The sequence below is a fragment of the Anser cygnoides genome, chromosome 3 (genome assembly GCF_040182565.1).
Source record: "Anser cygnoides isolate HZ-2024a breed goose chromosome 3, Taihu_goose_T2T_genome, whole genome shotgun sequence".
NCBI classification, from domain to species: Eukaryota; Metazoa; Chordata; class Aves; order Anseriformes; family Anatidae; genus Anser; species Anser cygnoides.
The window spans coordinates 62,465,650-62,493,345 of NC_089875.1; the positions used below are offsets into that span (position 1 = coordinate 62,465,650).

General features: G+C 41.8%; 2 protein-coding genes across 4 annotated transcripts; both read left to right on the forward strand.

Moving 5' to 3' along the window:
* The first annotated feature begins 1,876 nt into the window (after positions 1-1,876).
* On the forward strand, positions 1,877-18,240 carry SLC18B1 (solute carrier family 18 member B1). Of its 3 annotated transcripts, none has more exons than XM_048075705.2 (14): positions 1,877-2,035; positions 2,355-2,491; positions 4,204-4,299; positions 5,876-5,949; positions 6,751-6,898; positions 9,117-9,273; positions 10,778-10,914; positions 12,574-12,675; positions 13,384-13,475; positions 14,643-14,738; positions 15,529-15,603; positions 16,991-17,084; positions 17,185-17,231; positions 17,677-18,240. In XM_048075705.2, the coding sequence occupies exons 1-14, from the start codon at positions 1,990-1,992 to the stop codon at positions 17,747-17,749; spliced, it is 1,374 nt and encodes a 457-aa protein (XP_047931662.1). In that variant the 5' UTR covers positions 1,877-1,989; the 3' UTR covers positions 17,750-18,240. The 3 variants fall into 3 exon arrangements, with proteins under 3 accessions (XP_047931662.1, XP_047931661.1, XP_047931659.2); XM_048075704.2 differs by having other exon boundaries at positions 1,883-2,035; positions 2,352-2,491; XM_048075702.2 differs by having other exon boundaries at positions 1,899-2,035; positions 2,247-2,491.
* Positions 18,241-18,389: 149 nt separating this feature from the next.
* Positions 18,390-25,932, forward strand: LOC106032501 (pantetheinase-like). Its single transcript, XM_013175487.3, is given in 8 exon segments — positions 18,390-20,175; positions 20,275-20,405; positions 21,801-21,993; positions 22,516-22,764; positions 22,766-22,808; positions 24,044-24,417; positions 25,027-25,197; positions 25,624-25,932. Coding segments are annotated over 8 exon segments (1,494 nt in total). The 5' UTR covers positions 18,390-19,962; the 3' UTR covers positions 25,744-25,932.
* Positions 25,933-27,696: the final 1,764 nt, after the last annotated feature.

Sequence of the window (27,696 nt, forward strand, 5' to 3'; positions counted from 1 at the left end):
TGTCCTTCTGTTGCACACATGAACTTTGTGGAAATCTGATTCCACAGGCTTTACTGGATTATTCATTACTTGCATGTAATTATTAATGAGAGGAGGACAGGGTCTGGAAAAGAGTTATACTGCTGAATGTGCATCTGCACTGAAAAGAGCAAGTAGTTGGAATGAAAACTTTTGTTGAAATCAGGATCAACTTCAAGTGTTCTTCCTTTTTGGGGAGGGTAAGGCTGTTCAAGGGGCAGCATCTGTGAAAAGGATTTATTTTTATGGCTTTTTCTGGAGGCAGACAGGAAAAGATGAAGGTAGTTCTCAGGGATTTTTTTTTAACTTCACATCTATAATATATGCCACAAAATATATCGTCAAAATATGGTTCAACAAAGGAACTCATGGCTATTGTTCTTTAGGACTGATAAATAGTTTTAAAGTTTCCTAACCTTGTGATAAGAAAGTAATTCTTTTTTTCCTGTCGCTGTGGGGGGATTCTGAAGTTACATAAACGGAAATATTTGCCCTGAAATATCCCCATTATGCATCTTAATATCGTAACTGGTGACTAGATGGAGTTCTGATGACATAGTTAAAATAGTGCTTTTAAGAGTAATTACTGATTTTTCTCCTGAAACAGTAGGTGGTCTGCCTTTTATTATGGTTTTATAATAACAACTGACTCTTGATCTCCTTCCTCATTTTCCCCCCCTTTCCAATAGGAACTTGTGTCAATTGTGTTGCTTCTTCCTCAGCTCCAGCCTGAATTTACTCCTGGCCAGCTGACAGGTACTAATTCTTGTGACAATATTGGCATTCAGCTCTTCTGTTACTCTTATACTGTTCCTGTACCTTGCTATAGGCTGTGCAGATGATTAGCCACCTTGCTTGTTCTACCACTCCCAAGCAGCAATGCCGATTATCCTTTGTCATGGAAGACGGGCAAGTTACAGCTCTATTTAAACCAGATTAATGCTTGTGCTTACAAGGCAAATTAGCGGCCCTACAGTAACTGCCAGTCACACCTGAAGAGTCTTAGAGAGCAAAGCTGGGCCACAGCGGTTGGGTTTTCAGGAACTGCAACCAGGTCAGTCAGCTGTAGCGAAGCGGAGTCCCTGGAGCCCATCCCTCCCTTACCACCAGAGCTCCGCTTAGCTGCCCAGATGTGGAAAGGACCTCTTGGGCTCCCGATCCCAGCTCCCTGCAGACCCTAGTAGTATTGCTACTGTTTTAAAAGACATGGGATTTTATACTTCCGTTGTGAGGCTTTTCTAGAATGCACGCTGCCATACTTGTTGGAAACATCGTTAGGCGAGGTGTAGCCATAAGCAGCAAATACCCGCTTGATCTTAGGACAGCTTTTCTCCTTACCTCCTCACTTTTCTTCACCTGTAACACATTGAAGCTGCTGTACCTAGAGGATGAGCTGCACTTCTTGCTTTGCCAGGCCCAGCGAGCAATGCCCTGAGACAGGCGTGCGGCATACACGCAGATCCAGCCGGCCATCGCCAGGCTGCGCCAAGCCCGGTGCCCGTTACACCGCACAGCGCGCCTCCCGCAGAGCTGCTCCTGAAGACACGCCGGGCACAGCCTGCCGCTTACACCCAGCCACGGAGGTCCCACGGCGCTGCAGATCGATCCCTTCACAATACGAGAAATAAAGGATTAAACAAACCCCGAGGCGTAGCTGAAATGGCCGGAACCCGAACCCCCAGACCTTAGCGCGACCATCCCCGTGGGCATGGCGGGGCTCCTCCTCACCTGCTGTTCTCACCGGGACAGAGAGGCCGGCCCCGGCCCCGGCCCCGATCCCTGCCCGGTGCCCGTCGCTCCCCGCTCGCCCCCCGCCGCTGCCCGCGGGGCGGCGCAGGACGCGCCCCGCAGCCCGAGCATGCTCAGTGGCGGCGGCCGGCGGGGCCGCGGCTCTGTCCCGGCCTCGCCTTGCCCGAGCGGCGGCTCCCGGCCGGTGCCCGCTGCCTGGCGGGGAGGCGTCGCGGGCTGGCGATGGGCAGCCGGGCCACGGACGGCGCGGGGCCGCTGCGGCCGCCAGGTGGGGGCGAGGGGCGCGGGGCGCTGCGGGGGGGTCGGCGGTGCGGGGCGGTGCGGGGCGGGACCGGGCAGCCTGAGCGGGGCCGCCGCCGCGACTCGGGGCTGGAGGGGGAGCCTGCTTTGTGCCCTGCCTGCCCGGCAGGTGCTGCCCCTGTTCCTGCCTTAGCGAGGGGGTTGGAAAGCGGAGCCATTTACTGCAGTTTATTCCCCAGAGCCGGGAGGATGGGGGTTTCGAGCAGAATTTTCAACCCTGCTTTGCGAACTGTGCTGTCCTCTCTCCGTTTGTAATGCATACGCATCCAATTTCTCGTTTCAAGAAGACAGCGCGCCAGAAGCGCTCGGTGAGGAGCCGAGGAGGCTTACCAGAGAGCAGCTGTTCACAATGGTTGCAACAGCTTCTATAAACTTCAGTTCGATGATATGCTTTTCAATCCTGGGACCTTTTTTCCCTGCGGAGGTAAACAATTTAGCCGGCTGTTCTTTAGATTTTTTTTTTTTTTTTTTGCACACTGAAACTTCTTTTAAAAGGATCTTGAGCACCACGAGACCTTTATAGCTGTGGGTAAGCAGAGTTTTACTTTTCAGTTATGGGAATTTGTAGTGGTAGCCTGATGCTGTCCAGAATAGCTCAGAGCGCATGTAACAGTGACCTGGATCCTGGCCATGGACTAATTTCATCGCCCCCATGACCGTAAAGGAGACAGCAAAGTAACGATATGACAGAGTGTACTCGCTTGGTTTCACGTGTGCTCAGGCTTTCTGATCAGGCTTCTGCTCAGCAGCCATTTCCTGCAGTCACCTCTATGAGTGTAGCTTCCCTGCCCTCTCAAGTCTGAGAATCAGGTCTCCTAGTTGACATCCAGCTCTTAGTATGGTAAGTCACAAATTACTGTGAGTTATACAGACAGGATAGATTAGAGATAGAAATGAAATATTTTTTTGCCTAGTGTTGCATAACAGTCTGGGGGGAGTTGAGAGTAAAACTTGAGCCATGTCCTGACTTGCATTTCAGTACCTTAATCACTCAATGACTTTTTATTCATATCACCCTCTTTGTTAACTCATGCTTGGCCATCATTTGCTGTGCTAAACTTACTGACCTGGTAGCTGCAGGAAAAAACACAGTCTTTGTTCATGTTGAGTGAATGCAGTGCTTAAATATGGGATGAAAAAAATTGCCATTATGCCTTTGCAACAGAATTTCATTTCTCTCATGGTCAAGTTGTTCCCAATTATTAACAAAAATATGTTAACATTATTTTTGCTGTAAATATTCCAATGTACTGCTTGTACCTAAGTGTGCTGTGCCAGCTGTCTAAGTCAAAAACTTGCCTGGCACTTTTTATCACAGAATATCAGTACTAGGAAGGAACTCACAAGGATCATTGAGTCCAACTCCTGGCTCCACACAGGACCACCCAAAAATGAAACCATATGTCTGAGAGCATTGTCTGAACATTTTTGAACACCAGTGCTGTGACCACTGCCCTGGGGAGCCCGTCCCAGTGCCCGACCACCCTCTGGGTGCAGAACCTTTCCCTCACCCCCAGCCTGACCCTCCCCTGTCCCAGCTCCATGCCGTTCCCTCGGGTCCTGTCGCTGTCCCCAGAGAGCAGAGCTCAGCGCCTGCCCCTCCGCTCCCCTCGTGAGGGAGCTGCAGGCCGCCATGAGGCCTCCCCTCAGCCTGCTCTGCTCTGGGCTGAACAAACTAAGGGACTCTCAGCTGCTCCTCATACGCCTTGCCCTCTAGACCCTTTAGACGAGGACAGCAAAGATGGTGAAGGGTAGACACAATACAGTGAAGTTAACAGACTTCTCTGTTCACTGCCTTCCCATTGTGTGAGGGATCAAATCTTTGTAGGTAGCTCCACTGCACACCAGCTATAGTGATCGGTATAGAGTCTGGTCACCTGGTCGGTAGTAGCAAACCACAGAGTGTTTCCATTCATTGCAGAATTAATGTTGCTTTTCCTTTGATCATGTATAGCTTAAATAGAAGTGGAAGGTGTCTGAATTGTTGCGGTGTTACCCTGTGAGCACCTACTGCCTTTGAGAAAGGAAATTGGTTTGTAACTGCACTGATAGAGATAAAAAGAACGCGCAAAGCGTGAATGTTATTCACCCGAGGAATCTGTCTCCATCTTTACTGGTTGTGATCTTTTTTTGCAGGCAGAAAAAAAAGGTGCCAGTAACACAATTGTTGGTCTGATTTTTGGCTGTTTTGCTTTGGTCAATTTCTCGACTTCTTTAATCTTGGGAAATTATGTAAGTATAATTGCAGCTGTGACTTATTTCTGTGATGACACAGGTTGCTACACGAAGATAGTTCTCTAAGGATGAGAAAAGAGGTGTCTCTTCAGTAGTACTCTTGGAAGGTTGTCTGAAGTAATTGGAGTCTGGCCAGTCAGTCTGAATTTGACCTAGATCTTGTCAGCACAATTTCAAAATTGCTCATCTACAGTTTTTGAAGGCAACATAGGGTGGCCGACATGCAACTGTTTTTTCTCTGGTTAACTGTTGTGTTTGCTTCAGAATAATCTGCTCATCAGTTCTCCTTTAATTTACCTCTCTTACCCCAAACCCACATTTTATTTATTGCACTTATTTATATATTCTGTTTGATTTGGCTGTGTTCTTAAGGTGTTCTTTTTCCTTCAGTCTGCTGCACCCTTCTTCTTTTCTGGTATGTTGCCTTTTTCTTAACATTTCCTCCTATTATGACTCTGCTGCTTAATTCAGTTTCACCTTCCATTTCATCCAATCACAATACGAGATAGACGTCTCCCTTTTTTCCAGCTTCAATTTTCATGCAGATTCAGGATTTTTCTCTGTCTGGAGTGATTATAGATAAATTATATAACAGCTTCTCTGGCTGGGCATTCTCCTTTCACCCCATGGTGAAAGGTTTGTTCCTGGTGATGAGGTGGCTCATCAAGGTGCCACACAAGTGCCATTGGTAAGTCCACTGTATGTGCTTATGATGGCATTTAGCTATGGCACAACCTCACTTGAGTACTTCATAGAAGAGAGAGGGAGAGATCCACCCTCACTTGAAGGCAGGTGAAGCGAACAAGTCTTTATCAACAGAGGTGGACAGTCCAGCAGTCAGAAAACTTGAGTCTTTCAGTGAAACTTGGCAGAATGCAGGTTTCAGTAATAATGGCTGAAACACAGGGGACTCTGTCCAGGCCTGAACAAGAAAAACCGTCTGAAATACCTGCTTTCCTTAGGGGATGTTACAGCATGGAATTAGAACCTCAGGTGTACTTTGTTACTGGATTAAGTTAGTTTTATGGCGTGCCTCTCATCATCCTTCACTCTCTAGTGATGGAGTCTGAAGTGAAGGAAGATGGGGCTGTTTTTCTGGTAATAAATGGGGAGGCCTGAATTTACCGTGTCCCCTATTCCAAAACTTCCTGCTATTAAAGGCCTCGATAGATTTACTTTAAAATTGGCTTCCATTGACTCTTTCTGAGCCATATACATGACAGGTATTGCTGACTTGGCACTGCTGACAGTACTGGAGGGGGAATGTATTACTTCTTGCTTGTAATGAGGAATGCTGCTGCAATCTGCTGCCCCGCAGAAGCTGCAGCATGCAGCTGTGAAATAGTTAAGTGCACCATTGTCTTACCATTCTGAAAACTGGGTTAAGTCACTTAACCAGTTAGAATATTTTTAGGTTCAGTATTGCGCGAAGACACACAGGCAGGAGAATTGTCTCCAGATCTTTTAGTTAGGCTGTGAAATGCCAAAAATGTTTTGTCTTCTTAACAGTAGCTTTGAGAGATTTTTGAAATAGGCTTGAAATAATAACGTGGAAATGATATTTAATTTACAGCTTACACAGATTGGTGCAAAATTCATGTTTGTGGCAGGGATGTTTGTTTCAGGATGTGTGACGATTCTGTTTGGGTGAGTAATTTTTGTTTGGTTTTGTTGCATGTGTCTTCTAATTACCTTAATCCATATGAAAAGATGTTTTCAAAACACAACTGGAAATACTTGAGCATCATTTAGGTTTTGCTTAGGTCACTTAGCTTTTTGCATCTTTACTTTTTATGCCTTTTACTTTACTATGCCTTGTAAAGCACAGTGAACCCTTCTCCATTTCAGTAGGTTTCAAGGCATGTGTAGTACTTTGAAAGCCAAGGGGAAAGTTTCTATATATAAAAATAACTTCCATAGTTAATGAACTGTAAGAAATCTGTCAAAGTCCAGCAAGAAGGGAACTACTTATGCATAGTGTTTTAATTGTTGCTTTCTTAATAAAACAACACTGAATGCAGATGACAAGATTCGCCTGTCAGCCAGTGTGGCTAAGCCACTCATTTTAGCAAAATAAAAACTTTATTAAAAACTAAATAAGCTGTTATTAGGTAGTTGTAACTCAGTACATCAGACTCCTTGCACAGTTTCTTGGAAAAGCGATGAAATACAACAGAAGGTGGCACTGGTGTTTTTCGTGGCTTGGGAGGGTACTACCCTTTTTCCTTCTCTTTTCCAGCACCAAAGAAAGGGGTAAAGGAGAAGGCTGTCTGAAATGGTTTGATAGTTTGAATGACTTTAGTAATGCGATTCAAAATGATGTAGCAATAGACAGTATTGAGTGTCTTGTAATTGTGCTCTTTAATAAGAAATTATGTTTCAGAGCCGTTAGTGGATGACTTGCTGCATCCTGAGAGGTCTGTATTAACTTTTTTTTTTTCTTCACAGAATACTGGACAAGGTGCCAAGTGGACCAATGTTCATTGGTTTTTGCTTTTTAGTAAGAGCAATGGATGCAATAGGTTTTACAGCAGCAATGACAGCATCATTTTCAATCCTTGCAAAGGCATTTCCTAATAATATAGCTACTGTCATGGTAAGTTCCAAAAGCAGTGTTACAGCCGAGTTCCCACAATACAATGAATTTGCTGTAGGCAGCCTAAAACCAGGAGGATAAAATATGCTGTTTCCTATGCAGGCGTATTCGAAGTTGTCACGTAGTCTTTCTCTTCATAATCCAGAATCACAATCCTAAAACAAGCTTAGACCTTAGCATAACTTCAGCTGAACATAAATAATCAAAGCAGTGCATGCTGCATATGTATTGAAGACAGCTCGCTGAATCAATGGTAGTAATTATTGGTTGAAACCAGGCTATTAAAATACTACCTAGCTATGCAGGTTATCTATCCAATACTCAGACTTCAAAATAAATGTAATTCTGGCTGCCACACAAGTGACAGCACAATAAAAATGATACATAAGTGAAAAGTGTGTGGTGATGAAGGTCTCCTTAAGAGCACAATTAGAAATGTAACACAGCTGGTGGCTTGGTAGCTACATTTATCAAGACAAGATCAAGACAGAGTACTATCAAAAGACAGGTTACTTTAAGATGTTAATCCATTTGCCATATTATATATCATGAAGTGTTGTTCTACATGAGAACGAAACCTCTTCAGATTCGTTTATGTAGAATTACTCTTCTTGAAGGGAGGTGTTGGAGAGTTCTAGGTGTTGTGAGCTGTTTGTGGTTATTGCAGAGACAGGAGGCAGAAGGAAAAGCTGAGGAGCTGCAGCAGGTTTCACCCTATAATAAAATCATGAAGTCTGAAGGAATGGTTGAGGGATTTCATCCTCACTTTCCACTGCCCTTCATGATAGTGCTGAAAAGTGAAGAGCACTTTTCCACACCTTACCCTTTTGGTATTGGCTTACAGCCCACCTTTTATCTATCCATACCCTAAAGAACGTACGGGGGAGTTAGTAAATGCAGCCACATCAGCCTTGTTGAAGCGGGAAGTTCAGCAACTGTCAACATCCTCCCTCTATGGGAGGGATGTATACACTGCACAACACAAACAGTATCACTTTTCTTAGAATATCAGGTGTACCTTGTCCACCCCTTACCTGTAATAATGCAGTGCCACAGCACCTCCTCCACTCCCATTAATTCATTAACTCAGAAGGGCTTAGATGGTGCAAAGCCAGATTTGAACTGAAGTCTCACTGATCATAAATATTTTAGTCCTAGAACAGCACAAGTAAAAGCATTATTTGGATGCAATTATGTTAATTTATGGGTGTTGAAGTTCACCAAAATTTCTCAAATCTGGCTAGAAACGTTGAGGACTTGCTAGTGAAATGCTGTTATTAGTTATTTCCTGTCCTGCTAGGAAAGGAATAGGCTGGGACCCTAGGCTAAAGAACTTGGCTATTACTGACCGCACCCACTGTAGGGGCGTTTGTCCCCTCTGACTTGTGTCAATAAAATTAGAGATATTCAACATTCATGTGTAGATTAATCCCTATGATATCTTTGTGAGTCCTGTAAGTTATCAAAACTTCACCTGTGAGCAGCTATTAACCACAAGCTGTTACTTGTTAAAAGAGGGCAGTCCAAGCATTGATTAATCCAGTGTTGAGGCAGGTGGTGGTAACTGGTGTTTTAACACAAGATTTAAATGTAGTTGCATTATTGTCCTTCTAAAGTCAGTATCTTCTAAAAGATACCAGATTACTTTGACTATAACTTAATAATCTGAGTTTCCCCTGCTGCAGTTTCACTGTTATTTCCTGCCCCTTAGTCAGCAAATCCAGCCAGTCAGTTGTGGAGAGAAACCTTTACCTTGATGCATTCGTCTCATGAAATAATGACCCATCCAGGTAGGCTCGTTCAAGACCAACCCCACCACCAAGGCTGTGGGATGGTCTCTCCTCTCTCACGTGCTGAGTGGGGGAGATGATGACTTCAGCCTGCGTTGGCCTACAGATGCTTTCCATCAGTAGAGCATTTGTTTTACCTCAGGACTTGGACACATAGGTGATAGCTACGTGGTTAACCCTGCAGTGGGTTTGGGTACAGGTGGTTCACTGCAGTGAAGCAGGAGATAATTGGTGTCCCACAGACAACTGTAAAAGTCTGTTTGCTATCTGACTTTTTAAAGTCTCCATTGGCTGTTATCCCCTGTAGCAATGAAGTGTCTCTTTCTTTTACTAGCCTGACCACATTATATTGCTTCTCAGAGAAGTGGTTTGCTTTTTATTGTTACATTGAATTTCTTAGCATACTGACTGTTTTTTTCATCCTTTAGGGTAGCCTTGAGATTTTTACAGGGCTTGGACTAGTTCTCGGCCCACCTTTAGGTGGCTTTTTGTATCAATCTTTTGGTTACGAGGTCCCTTTCATTACGCTGGGATGTGTGGTGTTGGTCTTAGTACCTGTGAACATGTGCATGCTACCAAAATATGGTAAGCACCCTTCTTCCTGCCTCCTTTGTTTACCTTCATTTCTTGACTATATAACTTCCCTTTAGAAAATTGTCAGCTTCTGGAGTCTGACCCAACTCAAAGGGTTAAATTATCTTGTGATCCTGATCGGGCCCATGTTTTAATACTAAATAATGCGTGCAGTTGGCCTGGAATTTATGCAGCATGTCTTGTCCATCTCTGAGATGGACAAACACTAAGAACTCTGGAAGTGAGCTGAGAGAGATTTTTGTTTTGTTGTATCTTCTCAGCTTCAGGGCCTGTGAAGGTTGTATCTTCTTAGTATCATCTGGTTGTTGTAGCCATTTGAAGATGGAAATAGGTTTTGCCTAGAACAAGAGCGTTTGACATGTTTGAGGGGTTAATAGTGGGGGGGGGGGGGAACAATTACAGGGAGAACAAAAGGGGGTTATTTGCACTGAATGATGCCTGATGAAATTAACATGAAAGAACGTTAAAATTAATAAAGGAGGTCTTAAACTGAAGTGCTGGAGGTCATACACATTTGATTAGATTTTAGGTGATCTTGTTTGAACGGAATGTGTACTTAAAGATTTAAGTCTTCGTGGAGGATGGCAATTGAAAACTTCCAATTCTGTTAGTCTTCTCTAGGAGAAACTTTAAAATACATGTTTTTCTCACCTTTTTTTCCCGTACGAAAGCCTTGGAGATTAACTTCATATATACTGTCATTGAGAGGAAACTTATGATGGTTAACCAAATGCTGCTGATGATTTTTTTTTCTGAGTGCTGAAATTGTACAGAATAATGATGTTATTGGCCAGTTTGAAACTACATTAATAAATGTTAGCTCTGAGCTAATAGATGCTAACGAATGAACTTTATATATATACTCTGAGATTACATTCAACTATTAAAGCACAAACAGCAGCAAGAAGAGAGTCTGATTTAGAAATGACATCTAACAGAGATATCTGAAAGAAGCTTCCTGTCTGGAATACAGATAGAACATAACATGTAGGAGACCTGAATGATTAGTTGCTTAAAAGTTCAAACAGATCTCAACTGATAAATAATCATTTTATTTTCAGAGTATGTTTCTGTGGTTGAATATGAATGGTTCATCTACGAGGGATGTACTAAGAGATTTTATTCCCCCCCTTTGTTTGTTTTAAAATGAAATGTGTCCATGAGATTTTCATTTTAAAAGGGCTAGCAGAGAAGTAACTGCATTTTCACAAACCTAGGAATAGTAAGTGCTTTTGTTCTATCTGAGTGGGGTACATGCAATTGTTGAAATCTAAATTGTATACTTCTCTTTTTTATTCAGCTATCTTTTTTTTTTTGCATAAAAAATAAGCATAATAGTCTAATATTGACTTTCACTTGTTTGTGAAATAAAATAGGACTTAGGACTTAATAGGACTAGAAAAGAGGAAATGCTGATTTATTTATTTATTTCATTTGAAACTTATGCCACTGAAAAGAATGTGATTTTTTTTCCCCTCCTTTTCTGCTGAAACAGATTCAACCCCTAGCAAGGAGTCCTTTTGGAAGCTTATTCTTCTGCCAAAAGTCTTACTCCTCTGTCTTACTATATTTTCTCTAAGTGCGTGCTTGGGCTTTTTGGATCCCACAATGTCTCTGTTTATTCTAAAGAAGGTAAGTCTTGCTAACAGGCAGGAAAGTCCTGACTTGCAGTGAATAACTGGTAAAAATTATGGCTTAGTATCCCAAACAACATTAAGTCTTATCTAACTGTATTGGTTTAATTAGCTATTAACTTTATTTCCAAATGATTTGATTTCTACAGTGCTGATAAATCACAGCTTCCATTTACACCATCTGTTGCCACAGGGTCTCAGTAACTTTGAGTAAATTTGGGGGCTTTTGAAATATTTGCTTTTTCCTCTTAATTGGCTTTAAACTGCAGAGGCCATTCTCTGAATGGGCAATTTCTATAAACTAGGGACTTTTTCCTCCTCTCTGAAAGCTACTTCTGTAAAGTTGCAACAGTCATTGGCAATGGTGTATCTCTTGATGGTGACCCATGTTTTGGGGAGCATTGTGTCACAGCCCAGCTTTCTCTTACAACAAAGCCAAAGTGAAGTTGGTTGCGACTATGTAGCCTGCTAGCTGGGTTCTTCAGCACTCATTAAAGAGGCAAATGTTTTATTTGCTTTAAATTAATTTCAATATTTGCATTTATTTATATATAATTTTATTTATCTTCCTAATAATGGTTAAGGTAATTTCAAGTAAACGGTTTATGATTCTCTTCCTGCCTGAAATTAAGCAATGCTTTTTGAGTGGTTTACTTATTAATTGTTTTTCTAGGGAATAGCATTTCACAGGTTGTAGTACTGCTGCTACGTTTTCTGGGTCTAGTTCAGCACTAAGTGCACTCATCCAGGATGGGGAGGAGGCTTGGTGCTAACCTCTTGCCATCCAGAGAGATGTGAATGTATGTCTTCCGACACCCAGGCAGGATCTGTTATCCCACTGTAGAACAGTGTGCACTGGTGTGGCTCGTTTGCTTTCTCTCTGCTCTGTGCTAGCAGATACTTGCTGTGAAATGACTGCAGCCTTCTTGGCAAGTGTTCTAACCACAAAATTTAGAGTCATTATTGTGTCCTTGCATATAGCAAGGAAATAGTGAATATTTATGTAGTCTGTGCCACATGAAACACCTTGTAACTGGTAGTTAAAACCCTAATTTGAGAGTAGTATGCATTTTGTTCGTTATGCATTTTGTTTCAATATAGAGATGTTGCTGCATTAGGAAAATGCAGGCCTCAGGGTATTTGCTAAAAGGCTCTTACTCAATCTCATAAAAATCCTCCTTTGGTTGAAAAGCCGTAGTTGTGTTTTACAGCACTGCTTTAAGATGCCCTGATTAGCCATGGATGACTGCAGTGTTTATGCTTTTCTAAATGAAAATAAAACTGAAGATTGGAGAGGTAAAGACTAAATCCACCTAAACTTCGGTGTGTCAAGTGTCTGTTTCGAATGTGGCAGCTATCAGTGTTAGAACCCAGTTGTGCTAGTGCAGGGACATAGCATAGTGTTTGTGCCCTGGTCAGGCCTTATCTGAGTTCAGTCATGTGAGACTTTGTTGCTCCATGTATAGAAATGGAAGAAAACTGGATCTCCACTGATGACTTCAAATACTTGCCAAAATTCTGTATGGTATCAATAAAATACGTAAAATCTTGCACAGATGGCAGTTATTTGACCTAAAATATAATTCTTGGATTGCCCTTTAATGAATGTAACATACATGGCTTGTGTGTTGTTGTTGTGTTTTTTTCCTTCTCGTAGTTCAAACTTCCAGCTGGTTATGTGGGCTTAGTATTCCTTGGCCTGGCACTCTCATACTCCCTGTCTTCTCCCCTCCTCGGCCTCCTAAGCGACAAACTGCCAGTGAGTACTATCCTGTTGTTTGTGTAGTGGTAGTAGCACACTTGGTACATTTAGTTGAAACTGGAGGACTTCCCATATGGAAGCAATGTACGTTGGCCTGCTGCTGTAAAGGGATTTTTGTTTCAGGACCTTGCATGGCCACTAAATACTGTCAACTTGAAGGTCGTGTTTCCATCCAATATGGAACAGATAATGGGAAAGCATTTTACAGTTGCTCAAGCTTTTGTCCACATCTCATTTTATCTTCTTTTGAGAAGAGGAGCAAGATGCATCTAAAACTGTCTGGGTGACAGCCACTGCTAATTATCAAGGAAACCCAGACTTGGAAGGTGTGCATGAACGGTGGTGCCAATTCTCTTGACTTTTCTTTGCCACCACCTGTCAGAAACTAATAATGGCCTTTATATATGAGAATTGCATGCAGTGCTGTATTATATTTCTTATGCTAAGGAAGAGTAAGACCTGAAATATTTTGCTGACAGAGCAGCATTACTCAGTATCCTGAAATCTCTGTATTAAGCAGCGATTGTATCGGTGGTGAGGAAACGTGAATTTGGTAGTTCTTGGTGGTGTTCAGAACTGGCAGAGAAACTGTGTGTAATGGCGGTCTCTAGAGGAGCAGTAGTTTTTGGATTATTAGGAAAGACAAAATTGTTGCATTAAATATTCACGTTTTTAAATTGCATACCTCTTCCGTTTCTTTCACAGCACCTCAGGAAATGGCTGATGGTATCGGGAAGCTTAATAACAGCCCTGTGCTTTTTCATGTTAGGACCTGCTCCTGTGCTGCACATTGAAAGGTACAGAACTGCCTCTTCTTGAACCTGTCTCCTTAGGTGACGTCTTAGTGATAGCTGTCATGACTATAGTCATATTTGTCCACAAGTTGATAATTTAGTACCTCTGACCATGAAAAACTGTGTGTGTGTTTTGGTTTTTTACTTCTAATATGAGATTATAACTGTAAATCAGTGAAAACATCTGAAAATTGAGGTGTGTAGCTAAGGTAGAAATGGCAGCTTCTTGAAATGCATCCTTTTCCTCTGCATGTTGTTATGATGTTTGCTTATGTTAATGGATGTGGCGGAACTAGTGCTGCTTTTTATTTTCCTTGCCTCCCAATTCTGTGACACTTACACTGTAGCAAACCGAAGTCCTCTTTCTGTCTTATTTTTCAGTTTTCTCAATTTCATCAGTATTTATTAACTGTGGGTTTTATATCCATGGCTACGCAGTGCTGTTGATTTTTCTTCTTTCCTTATAGACCACTGAGCAATAATGCCTGGATATAGCTTTGTTTTCAGCTTGCCAAGTAGAGACTATGTCTATTTCACCTGAACTCTGCATTGCCATAATCCTTGAGTTACTTCACTGCAAAACCCTGCTACATTTAGAAAACAGCTGATTAGTCCTTCTGTCATGGGTTATATACTCTGTTAAAGGTGGTGATGGGCTTGCTAATATGCAGAGTTAGTCAACTCCTTCCTCCTAGACTTCTGCTTTTCAAATGAGCTAGCTTCCTCCTAGACTTCTGCATTTCAAGCCGAGCTGGTGAGAAAAAGAAATCAGTAAATTCTTCAACATTCTTTTTTTTGGGTATATTATATTAGAGTACATAATTTTACCTGCAAAATCCTTCACTTGTGTGTAACAAACTGAGGCTGGAGCTTGGATGTATGTATTGCTGAATTAAACTCGTCTGTCCGCTTCTCTGTGTATTCCTCTTAAATTGAACTGCCTTTGATAGAGAAACACTTAACTTGAGGATTTTTAAAAGCTTTTGCAAAGTCTGTTTTTTTAAGCATAGAGTTTTATTTTTCAAGCCTTACTGTTTATTTACAATAAAAATATTTTTGGCTTCAAGAAACTTAGTTTTCTGTTCAGTCATGATGAGCTTATATAACAGCCTTCAGTCAAATGGTGTTTGAAAAGAGTCTTCAGCTGTTGTTTAAATGCCTCTTTTGCAGTCAGCTGTGGATGTTTGTCCTAGTGCTGGTTCTGATTGGCTTTTCCCTTGGCATGAGTGCTATCCCAGTATTTCCAGAGATACTGCACTGTGCATAGTAAGTAACTCTGTCCAACACATCTTCCATGTTACTGTTAGTAGGAAGCTCAAGCTGTAATTTCAGAGGTGAATGCAAAGTAGGTTTTGTTGTGGCCTTTTCCCACTTTTGAGACCAAAGCAGCGAGTAAGGATGAAATGAAATGTTTCCTCTACTCTTTTGTCTAAGGTTTTCTGACTGAGCACCCCAATAAGGCACAGTCATTATATTTCAAATAAAATTTTGTAAATATGTACATCTGTGCTGCAGGCATAATGAATTGACTTTGTGTCTCATAATATGGGATGACCTGGGTGTGGTTTCATATACATATGATTTATTTAGTAGCCAGCAACTTTCACTGGATTTTCGGGCTGCGTTAACATTAACAGCTGCACGTACAGGAGTTGCAGTTGCTCAAAATACAAGGTCTATGATGTAGCTTGGGAACAATGACCTAGAAGGATCTTGATTTACTGTTGTTAGCATGTTCCTCTAGAAACAAGGTCTTCTCTACTTAAAAGTCACCTGTCATTGTTTTACATTTGCCATGTGAAATATGGGGACTGAGTAATGGTGTGATGTTAGGAATCTCCCTCAGAAGACATGAGATGAGAAGTAACACTGCAGTCCTCCAGAGAAACAGGAAAGAAGAAAGTATTGGTTAAACGGAGATGATTCTGGTGTACACTTTTGCTTGTTAACTATTCATGTTATGCATAAGTTAAGAGAAGGAAAAAGTTTTATAGGAGAATATAGAGTGAGGTGCACTGATGTATTGCGCTACTCTAACTGGGCTTTCTTTCTGCAGTGAGAATGGGTTTGAAGAAGGTCTGAGTCTGTTGGGGCTGGTGTCAGGGCTCTTCAGTGCCATGTGGTCCCTTGGGTAGGTATACAGTCACCTTTTTGTAAGCTAGTAGTGCTTGCTTGTTTTACACTATTGCGATGTGAAAGTGTGCTAATTGCAAATAGAAGTCACTCACCGCAGTCTTGTATTGACCTTCATTCAAGAGGTTCTTGCTGAACAGGTGCATAGTGGACACATTAAAACAAAGCTTTTTATCTTACAAAGGTAATGTACTCTGAACTTGTCTTCCTTGAAATGTATTGACCTTCGTAGCAAAAAGCTTCAGCGATTAAGTGGATGTTAACTTACCCTTTTCTATGGTTGTTTTGTTGCCACTGGATTTTTTAATGCATATTATAGACAGAGGTGGACTCTGATTTATTTTATTTTTTTCCTCCTGTATTTGTCCTGGTTAGAATCCTCTATTCTCTTTCAACCACAGCTGTTATTCAGGATCTGTGTTTGCTTAGCTTAGCAGAGGGTGTCTTGAGTTTCTTACCCAGTGGTTGCCCTGGAAATGAGTGAAAGATGCTCCCTTCTGAGTGACTTTTCAGAGTTGTCCCTCAGTGGGAAATGAGGGTCCCCCTCTTGGCAGTCACTTTCAGGATGCTTTTTAATCAGTCCTTCTAGTCCTCTGTGAGTTTCAATGGTATGTATTGACACCATTTTTGTAAGCTAGCTGAAGCACTAGATGTCCTATGTATTTGGTGTAGGGTTCAGTACAGATAAATGCAGCATAATTTTTGCAAAACACAGTTTTCTGCTTCTACTAAACATGGTTTTATGACTTGTTTCCAGGTAGTTTCTCTAGTTGTACAAAGTTTTATCCTTTCCTGTAGCAAGTGTTGATATCATGTAAGATCTTTCATAAAGTGACAGCAGCAGCATAACCTTTCATGGCATTGTTACACAGGCATGGAGTTGCAGGGATGTTACATACAGCTCAGCCTTGTAACGATCATGGTAATGAGAACCACATCTGTCACAGTGTGCCTTCTTACCTGCCTGTATCCATCAGTCTTCTGTCTTGAAATTTGGAAGGTTTAAATTTTGAGAGATGAAGGTTTAAATTTCTTTTATGGTAGAAACAGTCTGTCTAGACGCTTTGTTAGAACATTGTCTTTAATGGAGCCCCTAAGCCATCCTGGATACAGAAAAGAGTGCATTCAGCCCTCTGACATGGATCCTATCTCCAGCTGAGGAGGCATCTGAACAGGTTTATTGGGGCCATGGCAAACAAAGAATTAATACTTAACTGTGGATTATAGGCAAGTCAGGTCTGTGGAGGACAACTTCTTCTTTCTTGACAAAGAGAGAATCAATGGAGGGAGGCCACAAAGTGCAATAAAACTTGTACACAGAAAATAATCTGTGGGTTTTTTTTTGTTTGTTTGGGATGCCAACACCTCATTTTGATTTGTTGCAGGGCATTTATGGGTCCCACTTTAGGAGGATTTCTAAATGAAAAGCTGGGTTTTGAATGGGCCTCAGCCATCCAAGGAGGATGGGCACTGTTAAGTGTAAGTAATTACAAATGTTTTGCTTTTTATATCTATTGCAAATAAGAACTGTTGCATAAGGTGGTTGTTATTATGATTGTAACTGACTGTTTTCTCAAAGGGACTTGCAATTGGAATATTCTATATTTCTGAGGCCACAAGACGAAGGTATGCAGAGATATTTTTCTTTATTTTACTTAAAGCAAATATTTGGAAGTTGTGCTTGCCTTGTTTCTTCACTATCAACCTAATAATGAGCAGTAAAAATATTGCTTACATACTTTGTCTCTATGCTTTACTAAATTGTTGCTGACCTAAACAGAGACCTGAACCAGGCAGTGCCTGTTCTATACAAGCAACAGGTCTGTGGCATTAAAGAGCAAACCCTACTTATGGTTCCTCCAGAAGGATATCTGAGAGCTGTGTCAATAGAAATGTGTGTGAAAGCAATAGTATGTGTTTCTGTGCAATAGCAGGGAGCCAAATTCAATGATCCAGGTAGCTTTTTCCGTGTTATGTATGGGTTTTATGTTACAATGTTGGTATTGCATAGAAATATCTAGAGAATATTAAACCTGTTTCTTGCCATACATTCTTTCCCTTCTGCAAACAGTTCGAGTTCCAGCCTGCAAAATCCTCCTGTTGATAATGAAGAACGAACTCATCTGTTGGCTAGTGAAACATAGCCAGAAATTATTTTGGTTCTTTATTTACTGTTGTGGTTTAACTTACCGTCTGAGATGAGTGGACTTAACAGTGTTTCATTATTCTGGAGTCGGGATGCACGACCCCCTTAGTGAACAACCAGTTGTGGTTTAGTTGGAGCTGCATCACTGTTTTGAAACACTAAACGACTGCCTTTCTTTTGGAGGTCCTCATGTGGATTGGTTGCGCTGATGGTAACCCTCAGCTGTTGGCCTCTTTAATTGTATTCCATATGCAGTGTACCACTGTATGTGAAGAGGTGCATTTTCAAATGTCTGGCTTTTGTACTTGAGCCTGCTGTGCATTATTCTTGGACAAAGCTACTATTTTGCTACTGTGATTTTTCTGTATTTTTTAGAAGAAAGGTTATCTTGTAATACTTTAACCAATAACATAAAATGTTGAGACAGCATTTGAAATGGCAAAGCACTTAAGCACAATACTGTTTTCAATAAAGCAACTTTTTTCCTAAGTTTTGTGAATTTTCTTGGATAAGAAAAGTCTTTGTGTTTACCAGCAGTTGTATTATGTGAAAGTGTATGAAAACGGGAAGCAAAGGTAATGAAGAGAAGACATAGCATCTCCACACAGAACTGATTTTCAGTCCTGAATGAGGCAGTGCACTCTGTGTGTATGTACAAACATGGTAATATTATATACGAAGACTTAGTTTGGTCTGGGAGAGATCTGTTTTGCTAATAAACGCCATCTGTAATATTTGTACTAGATGACTCTGCAACAGTAAATCTGTGAGAAGTTAGGACTACCATTTTCCAACAGAGGAAGAAAAATCTCCCCTTCCTCTAGATGCTTAGCACAAAAGGAGATAAGGGCATACCTTGCAAGCTGACGCTAGACTTTTAGTCTTTGGTTGTGGTATGAGTCATATTTTTGTCTTTGAACCCAGAACAGGGCCCTAGAAGTGGGTAGTCTGTGGTACCTGTTTCTCCCATAGATAAGAAAAATGGTCTACTCTAAGCAATCTCCAGTCAGCTCTGCTAGAGCCCTTTTCAGGGTTCTACCAAGAAAATTTGCTCTGCTAGCTGGCTGAACTGTGAAGCATTAGGGTGCAAAGGGCAATCATCCTCTAGGAACATCCTGGCAGTAGCTCTGTTTCTTTTTGTATCCTTTCTGAGATCCAGAGTGTACTGCTCAGCCTAGTATAAAATGCCAGTCCTGCGCGTGCTGACGGTGAGGCACATAAGAAGGAGCTGAGAACCAGAGGAAAATGAAAAGTGCATAAGGTGCAAATCTGTAGAAATGAGATTTCATTAGCTCTGCTGTGGAATTACTTGTTTACTTACCTGATTTGTGCTGTTAGGACTTAAGTGGCAGGAATTACCAGAACATAAATGTCATTGAAAATAATTAGCTGTCCTGCAACTTGTGAGCTTTGCCAGCAGTCCAGTAGAAACTGGAAGGGCTTAACTAACTGCTGTGGTACATCTTCTCTTCCTTCTTTCATGTATACAGTGGAGGTGAAGACCTGAATTGGGATCCTGTTTTCCAGATTTCTTCTTCAGATCAACTAATTCACAAGCATGTTCTCCTGCCACGATTATCTAGGGGTCCAGAAACCATGGTTAAAGCAGAGCAGTGGGATCTCCTATGGAAGACTGAGCGCTCCTACAGTCTGTGCTGTGCCTGTTTTATCTGATGGCAGGTCTAAATACCCAGTTTGCTTTTGGTAACAGCTGCACAGTCTGTGAAGCTGTGAATAAGCACTAGGTATACCCAAACAGATCCAAGCAGCCCTGAGCCACTGCAGTGCCCATGCAGCAGCACCGGCCTCAGGCCAGTCCCCGGCCGCACCCTGCAGTTTGCCCAGGAATGTCTGTGCTGAGATTTCCCAAACTCCTCTGGCTTTCTTCCTCCTGTGACCCGGGCTTGCCTTCAACTTATTACAGTGCTGCCGTGCCTGAACACTCGGTGAATCTGGCCGGCAATGCGTTTCTTCAGCTGCAGCACAGCAGCGACTTCTCTGTCGGTGGTGTAACCGTGGAGCAGGATTGCTCAATGCTTGTGGCTCTCCGGCCTTTGATGTTTGAGTCTTCAGGGACACAGTGATTGCATCGCATGGTGTCGGCTTTCTGGCACTCTGGGGAATTCCCAGGTTTCTGTAAGACTTTCCCTATTAAAGTCCCTGGTTTTGCCCACCCCTGTCCTCCTCTTGGGTGGCTTACAGACTTCAGGTATGGGGCTTTTGAGGGTTCGCGCCTCCGCTGTGGTTTTGGTGCTGTCTGCTCTTGAGGCCTGGGCCCTGGACAGCTACATTGCAGCCGTCTATGAGCACAGCGTGCTCTTGTCAGAGGACACTGAAAAGCCTGCTTCTCCTGAGGAGGCCTTGATGCTGATGGACAGAAACATGGATGTTTTGGAAGTGGCCATCAAAGAAGCAGCCAGACAGGTATTATGACCTAGTTAGAAATGTTGTTTTTGTTAAACATTCATCGTTGATAAGGGGGAGACGGAAATGTTCTTCTTTGTTTTTGTATGTTGGTATTAGGGTGCCCACATCATTGTGACTCCTGAAGATGGCATTTATGGCTGGGTGTTCACAAGGGAGACGGTATACCCTTATCTTGAAGATATTCCAGACCCACAGGTGGACTGGATTCCATGTGCTGATCCTGAAAGGTATTGTCTCTGCTATGCAAGGGGGAATGGTCTGGAGGCAAAAACAGCTGCGTTTAGGAGTGCTAATGGTCCAAGACATTTAAAATTATATACAACTGCTGCGAGAAGAAGACAGGTTAGACATTGTACAGTTGCCATAAGTAGCTTCAGACGGCTTCCTTTGTCATTTTTCTCCATAGGTCTTTCTCACTTTAACTCTTCTGGGTTTTGTTAGCATACTCATGAAAGTCAAGATTTATTTAAAAGTGGAAAAAAAAAAAAGCCTTATGGATTTTACTATTTCATAATGCATTCCATGCGTGGTGTAGAACATTTCTGTGATTCTGTGTTTAAGATTTAGGAATATTACAAATATAAGTGAATAAAATAACTACTACTACTCAAAGCTTATTCTGCACTATTTTAGATTTACATTTTTTTTGATCTTGACTCTAAGTGAACAAGAAGTATGACATGGTGGCCTTTTTATTTTAACATATTTTATTTCCATCAAATTAAAGCATGATCAGACCCTGTTCTTCTTGACATCACAGCATTGTAAAGGGAAGAAAGATGAAGTTTTATTTTCCTTAATAAATCACACAATTTTTTGAGACTTATGAGGAGCAACTGAGGGAATTGGGGTTGTTTGGTTTGGAGAAGAGGAGGCTGAGGGGAGACCTCATCGCTCTCTACAACTTGAAAGGAGTTTACAGTGAGGATGGTGCCACTCTTGGACACAAGGAAACAGCCTCAGAACCTGCCAGGGGAGGTTTAGACTGGTCATTAGGAAGAATTTCTTCACAGAGTGGGTGGTTAGGGGTTGGATCAGGCTGCCCAGGGAAGAGGTGGCCTCCCCATCCATGGTGGTATTTAAGGGACGTGTGGACATGGCACTAAGGGACATAGTTTAGTGATGGAACTCGGTAGATCATGTTGATGATTGGACTGGATGATCTGAAAGGTCTTTCCCAACCTAGATGATTTTATGATTCTGTGATTTGGTGAAAGAACCAATGCAGAACACAATGCAGAAGAAACAAATCCTGAGCTACGTCAAGATGGCAGCTGAATCGCGAACTGGAGCAGAATGCTGAGATTAGCCCATATGTCACTGTCACATCAATGCTCTGCTACACAACGGCAGCAGAAGGGAGAATTAGAGGGTGCAAAGATTTGCTTTCATTGTGACGAAACTGCTGTGTTCCTCAGTCTTTTGACATTAGATGAAGCCAGAGTTTCAGCATCCTAAGTTTTGAAACAAAAACACTGTGTCCTGTTGAATAACAGTAAACAACTATATTGTATTAGGAGTGCCTTACTTAAACCTATTGTTGTGATCTGTAGCCTTATTTTTGGCATTTATACTGATTCATCATTTCTGATGTCTTGTTTCCTTCCTTTCCTGCTGCTTAGATTTGCTCCTTCACCAGTGCAGAAAAGACTGAGCTGCCTGGCAAGGAATAACTCCATCTATGTGGTTGCAAATATGGGAGACAAGAAGCCATGTAATTCCAGTGACCCAAGGTGCCCAACTGATGGTCATTACCAGTACAACACCAACGTTGTCTTTGATTCAGAAGGGAAACTGGTGGCTCGTTATCACAAGGTAAGACAATTCTGCAAAGTTTAGGAAGTGTATGATCCATGGGTGATTAAAGATTTGGAACAAAGGCTACTTCCCAGGCTTACGTGTATTTGTACATAGAGTCGTTATTTAGCAGGTTTCACATGGTGAGTAAAAGTCACTGCCTTAAGATACCTTTGCTCCTGCTATTCTGAAATTAGTAGCAAGTAATTAAATGAAATTAATTAAACTCAGACCTCTGTTTTTACTGTTTCTCAGTAGTAAGTGACACATGAAATATTAAAACTTTAACATCCTAAATTCTTGCTAACTGAATACAAATCCCCTTCACTGGTATAAATCAGAACGATGAATATTTGTGCTTAACTACTCTTGCAGTGGTAAGAATTCTTTTAAAAATTAAGAAGTAACATGTCCACAAAATATATTCTCCATTATTTGTATTTAAGTGAATAAGTATTGTAATGAATATTATTCTGAATTAAATAATTTGATTTCTAATGTTTTGTTTTTATTTTCTCATTTCTTCTTTTCCACAAACAGTATAACCTTTTTGTGACAGAGAAACAGTTTAATTATCCCAAGGATCCAGAATTTGTGACTTTCAATACATCCTTTGGATATTTCGGCATTTTTACTTGTGCAGACATACTCTTTCATGACCCAGCTGTGGTCCTGGCAAGCAGATTTCAGGTTGACACAATTCTGTTCCCAACTGCTTGGGTTAATACTCTTCCACTTTTGTCGGCGGTCCAGTTTCACTCAGCATGGGCTATGGGAATGGGCATCAACTTTCCTTTCAGCAAATACACGCAACTCCACTTTAGATATGACAGGTAATGTGATATTGGTCTAATTGACCTTGTTCATGTGGATAACATTGTATCTATTATATCTATGTAGTCCATTTGACCTGGGCTGAAATACCCATAAGCTTTAGGCATGGGTGTGCATGTCAACAAGATTATCACAGAATCATAGAATGGCTCAGGTTGGAAGAGACCTTAAAGATCATCTAGTTCCAACCCCCCTGCCATTGACCCACTAGATCAGGTTGCTCAGGCCCTCATCTATCCTGCCTTGAACACCCCCAGGGATGGTGCATCCACAACCTCTCTGAGCAATCTGCTGCCTCACCACGTTCTGAGTGGATTAGGACAACAGAACTTGTACAGATAAAGAGAAAATCAAGATATGGTATGTAAGAACTCAGAAATGTTTTAAGATAGTTGGGACACCTTTAGTTGTTTGTTAAATGCTCAGTTCTGAGATTTAACACGTGATTCTACATCTTCTGACCCAGACCTTGGTGTTTATGTGTGTTTTGTTAATGCGAAGGGCCAAACTCTTTTCTTCCACTAGGTGGAAGCCTAGTGCTGAGAAATGCTCTTGTAAGTCTTGCAAACATTGCTTCTGGACTGGTGACCTTGTGAAGTTTTCACTGTATAGTTTTACTGAACAGATGGTAGAAGTCAAGCACAAATTTAATGCTACTTGTTAATTCTAACAAGCAAGAGAAATATACTGGTGTTGCTAAAAAGCATCTTCAAACTTTGCCTTCCAAATGAAAGCAAATATGGGCCGTTGCTATTGTCAGTCATTGATGACCCTAAGCTAGATAATTCATATTCATTATGGATAGGTTTTACTCTGGGATTTAAAGATACATCTGTGTAAAGAACTTGCATAGAAGTGTGACTTTTGGTAATTTCTTTTCCTTACAGGATTTTTTTGAATTGACAGCATTACCATTCACTTTAATCAGAAATACTGATTTCTGATGGAGCTAAACTTAATGAGGAACATGTATCTTCAGCCTTTTAAATCCTATATAACAGCACAGTGTACTAATCTTGCCACTTACAAGAAACATCAGAGTTTGGTCTACATTCCACTGATTGCAAAAAGCATTAGACCAGGATTGTAGTATATGAAGGCTTAATTTAGTTTCAGAAGAATCTGGTAAACATTAGAATAAAATTTGGCACATGTTTAGTTAGCAAAGACTGCTTACTTGTACCATAAACACTTGCTTTCAGATTAAAATCTTCCTGGTTTTGTGTGTTTGCAGGGAGTGGTATTTATGCCCCAGATGGTCCAAGAACATATTATTATAATACTGAAACAGAAAATGGTCACCTTCTTGTGACAGAGCTGAGTTCACGTCCACGTTTATCTCCTGGCTATCCTCCTGCTGTTAACTGGAAGTTGTATGCCAGCAGTATCAACTGGCTTCCATCAAATGACCATTATTTCAGTGGAGTCGTTTATCATGATCTCTTCTCCTTCACTGAACTCACTGAACCTGAGGGAAATCGTGCTATTTGCCAGAAGGACCTCTGTTGCCACCTGAGTTACAAGATGACAGAGAAGCAGAAAGATGACGTTTATGTTCTGGGTGCCTTTGATGGGCTACATGTTGTTGAAGGAGAGTATTATCTGCAGGTAAAGGTTTTCTATTCTTATTTGGACAGGCTAGAACATTCTTTTTGCAGCCCCTTTGCATTTGTCCCATTTTTGATTGAGGTGGTTCAGAAGGAAGCATTTTTATGCCCCTCTCAAAACATTTGTTTTCTTCATGAGGTATTTTGACTTCGTTAGTGATGTTGATCCTACTTTTCTGTCTGTATTATAAATGATGAAAGTCAAGACTCTGGGTTATCTCCTACACTCTAACACTTCAAGGTTTCCATATATGTGTACAAAAGGGAGAGAAGATGTAAGAGATCTTAGCATCTTCATAGGGATGCTCTTGTCACAAGAGAGAGACATGGATTTTGCCATTTTGCTGATGTTACTCTCTAATGTGCAATTATCTTACAAAATGAAGAAACTACATTACAGATAAAACCTTTGTACCCAAATGGCTTGCCAGTGTATTGGTTCTTTTAAATTTTGCTGTTGGACTTTTTTATTGATATTGTATCTTGTCTGCTTGTTTCTAATTAATTGTAATTTTAATCATAATATTAATTAGTCAAAATATTGAAAATCCAACTCTTGATTTTTGAAAGCTTACTGGTACTTTGATTTTTCTATATCCTCTCACCACAGGTATGCACGCTGCTCAAGTGTAGGAGCACAGACCCGAGCACATGTGGGCAGCCGGTGGAGACTGCGCAGACCAAGTTTGACATGTTCTCCCTCAGCGGCACGTTTGGCACTAACTACGTCTTTCCAGAAGTCTTACACAGCGGGGTGCAGCTGGCCCCTGGGGAATTTGAGGTAGTAAGATACCCTTGGGAGTTGTCAGCCCTGTAAAACAAATGGTTAAAAAGCCACTGTGAGACATGGAAGCAACTTGGGAGATATCACTGTGTTCAGTTTCAGTAATTGGCCTGAGTACAGCAACTCCATTTCACAATTCTCTTATCACCTGAACAAATAACTGGAACTCTTATGGGCTGTCAGGAAGTTCCCAGATCAGCCCATATTTCCCCCCAGTTCTCCTAGAGTAAAATCTTTCCCAAGACAGAATTGGTACGGCCTCAAACACAGTAGCTCCATGTAAAAGACTCATACATGCCTTGCTTTGTCTTTTTTCTAAGACTTCTCTCAAATAGGTCAACATCAACGAATGTTATTTTGTGGTTGTCATACAATAATATTACTTTGTTCATGTTCCTCTTTACTGTACTTTTCCATAACTAGGTACTAAGTGATGGGCGTGTGATAAGCCGGACTGGTACGTCTGAGCCAGTTTTGAGTATAACGCTCTTCGGAAGATGGTATGAAAAGGACCCTCCACACACAGAGCAAGCTTCACCATGATTTCACTGCAGATGCTTTAAGATCTTGTCTGCTTGTTTCTAATTAATCATAATATTAGTTAATCGTAACATTAATGCTAATACACATAATTATAATGTCACTCTGTTTCTCAGGTTGCACTAACAACATAATCATTGCACATTGGTTTGTTTACTTAATTTCGCAACAAAAATAAATTACTCCGCTAGACAGTTCTGTATCTGTTTTTATACGATAGCTTTGGATTGTCATAGGCTTGACCTTTTTCCCACTGGGAACAAAGGACATAGAAAATAAAGTCCACTGACTTTAGTGGTATGGGATCCAGACCCATAGTAAAGGAGATTTTGAACTGTTCAGGACACTGGTAGGGAGGGTCCCTTGTGAGTCAGTCCTGAAGGGCAAAGGAAAGGGGTCCAGGAAGGCTGGATGCTCCTCAGGAAGGAAGTCTTCAAGGCGCAGGAGCAGGAGCATGCTGTCCTCGTGTGCTGTAAGATGAGCTGGTGGGGAAGAAGACTGACATGACTGAACAGGGAGAATACAAGGAAGTTGCTAGCATATGCAGGGACAAAATCAGGCTAAAGCCTGGCATGAGCTCAACCTGCCACTGTGGTAACAAAACAAAAAAAAAAAAGTTTTTACAAATATGTTAACAATAAGAGGGCCAAGGAGAATCTCCGTCCCTTACTGGATGCAGTGGGGAACATGACTACTGAGGATAAGGAAAAGGCTGAGGTTCTTAATGCCATCTTTACATCTGTATTTAATAGTCAGACCACTTATCCTCGGGGTACTCAGCCTCCTGACCTGTCTGCAGTGGGGAGTAGAACAAACCCCCCACAATTCATGTGGAAACAGAGACCTGCTGCTCAACCTGGATAGTCACAAGTCCATGGGGCCAGATGGGATCCACCTGAGGGTGCTGAAGGAGTTGGTGGATGTGACTGCTGGACTGTTTTCCAGCATCTATCAGCAGTTATAAACAACCGGAGAGGTCCCAGATGACTGGAGACTTGCTAATGTGACACCCGTCTATAAGAAGGGTCGTAAGGAGGACCCGAGGAACTACAGGCCTGTCAGCCTGACCTCAGTGCACGGGATGGTTGTGGAACAGGTCATCTTGACTGCAATCACACAGCATGTGCAAGACAACTTGGGGAGCAGACCCAGCAAGCAGGGGTTCATGAAAGGCAAGTCCTGCCTGACCAACCTCATCTCCTTCTATGACCAGCTAACCTACCGGGTGGATGAGGGAAAGCCTGTCGATGCAGCCTACCTAGACTTCAGCAAGGCCTTTGACACGGTCTCCCACAGTATTCTCCTGGAGAAGCTGGCAGCCCATGGCTTAGACAGGCACACTCTTTGCTGGGTTAAAAACTGGCTGGATGGCCGGGTCCAGAGAGTGGTGGTGAAAAGAGTGAAATCCAGCTGGCGACCGGTCACCAGTGGTGTTCCACAGGGGTCAGTGTTGGGGCCCATCCTCTTTAATATCTTCATTGATGATTGGGATGAGGGAATTGAGTGCACCCTGAGTAAGTTTGCAGATGACACCAAGCTGTCAATCTTCCGGAGGGTAGGAAGGCTCTGCAGAGGGACCTGGACAGGTTGGGTCATTGGGCAGAGGCCAATGGGATGAGGTTCAACATGGCTAAGTGCCAGGTCCTGCACTTTGGTCACAACAACCCCATGAAGTGCTTAGTGGGTGATATTGGTGGTAGGGGGGTGGTTGGACCAGATGACCTCGGAGGTCTTTTCCAACCTTAACGATTCTATGATTTTTAATCAGAAGTCAGTTCCAGAACATCATTCAGCTCCAACTCTGAATACACCCTGTTCTAAACCAGAGAAAAGTAACAGAAACTTTGAAGTCAGATGGTTGAAATTTTAAGTTGTCATTTCCTTTGAAAAAGAAAACAAGTCTGTTAAAAATGTTGCTTCAAATCAGATAGTCAGCTCAGCACATGGAGTAATGTG

What these genes read in the sequence shown, in the direction of transcription:
- SLC18B1 (XM_048075702.2), top strand. Translation starts at nt 1,990, where the DNA reads ATGGGCAGCCGGGCCACGGACGGCGCGGGGCCGCTGCGGCCGCCAG. An exon ending in GACCTTTTTTCCCTGCGGAG is followed by an intron (nt 2,492 to 4,203) that starts GTAAACAATTTA and finishes CTTTTTTTGCAG; the next exon opens with GCAGAAAAAAAAGGTGCCAG. An exon ending in CCTGTGCTGCACATTGAAAG is followed by an intron (nt 13,476 to 14,642) that starts GTACAGAACTGC and finishes CCTCTTTTGCAG; the next exon opens with TCAGCTGTGGATGTTTGTCC.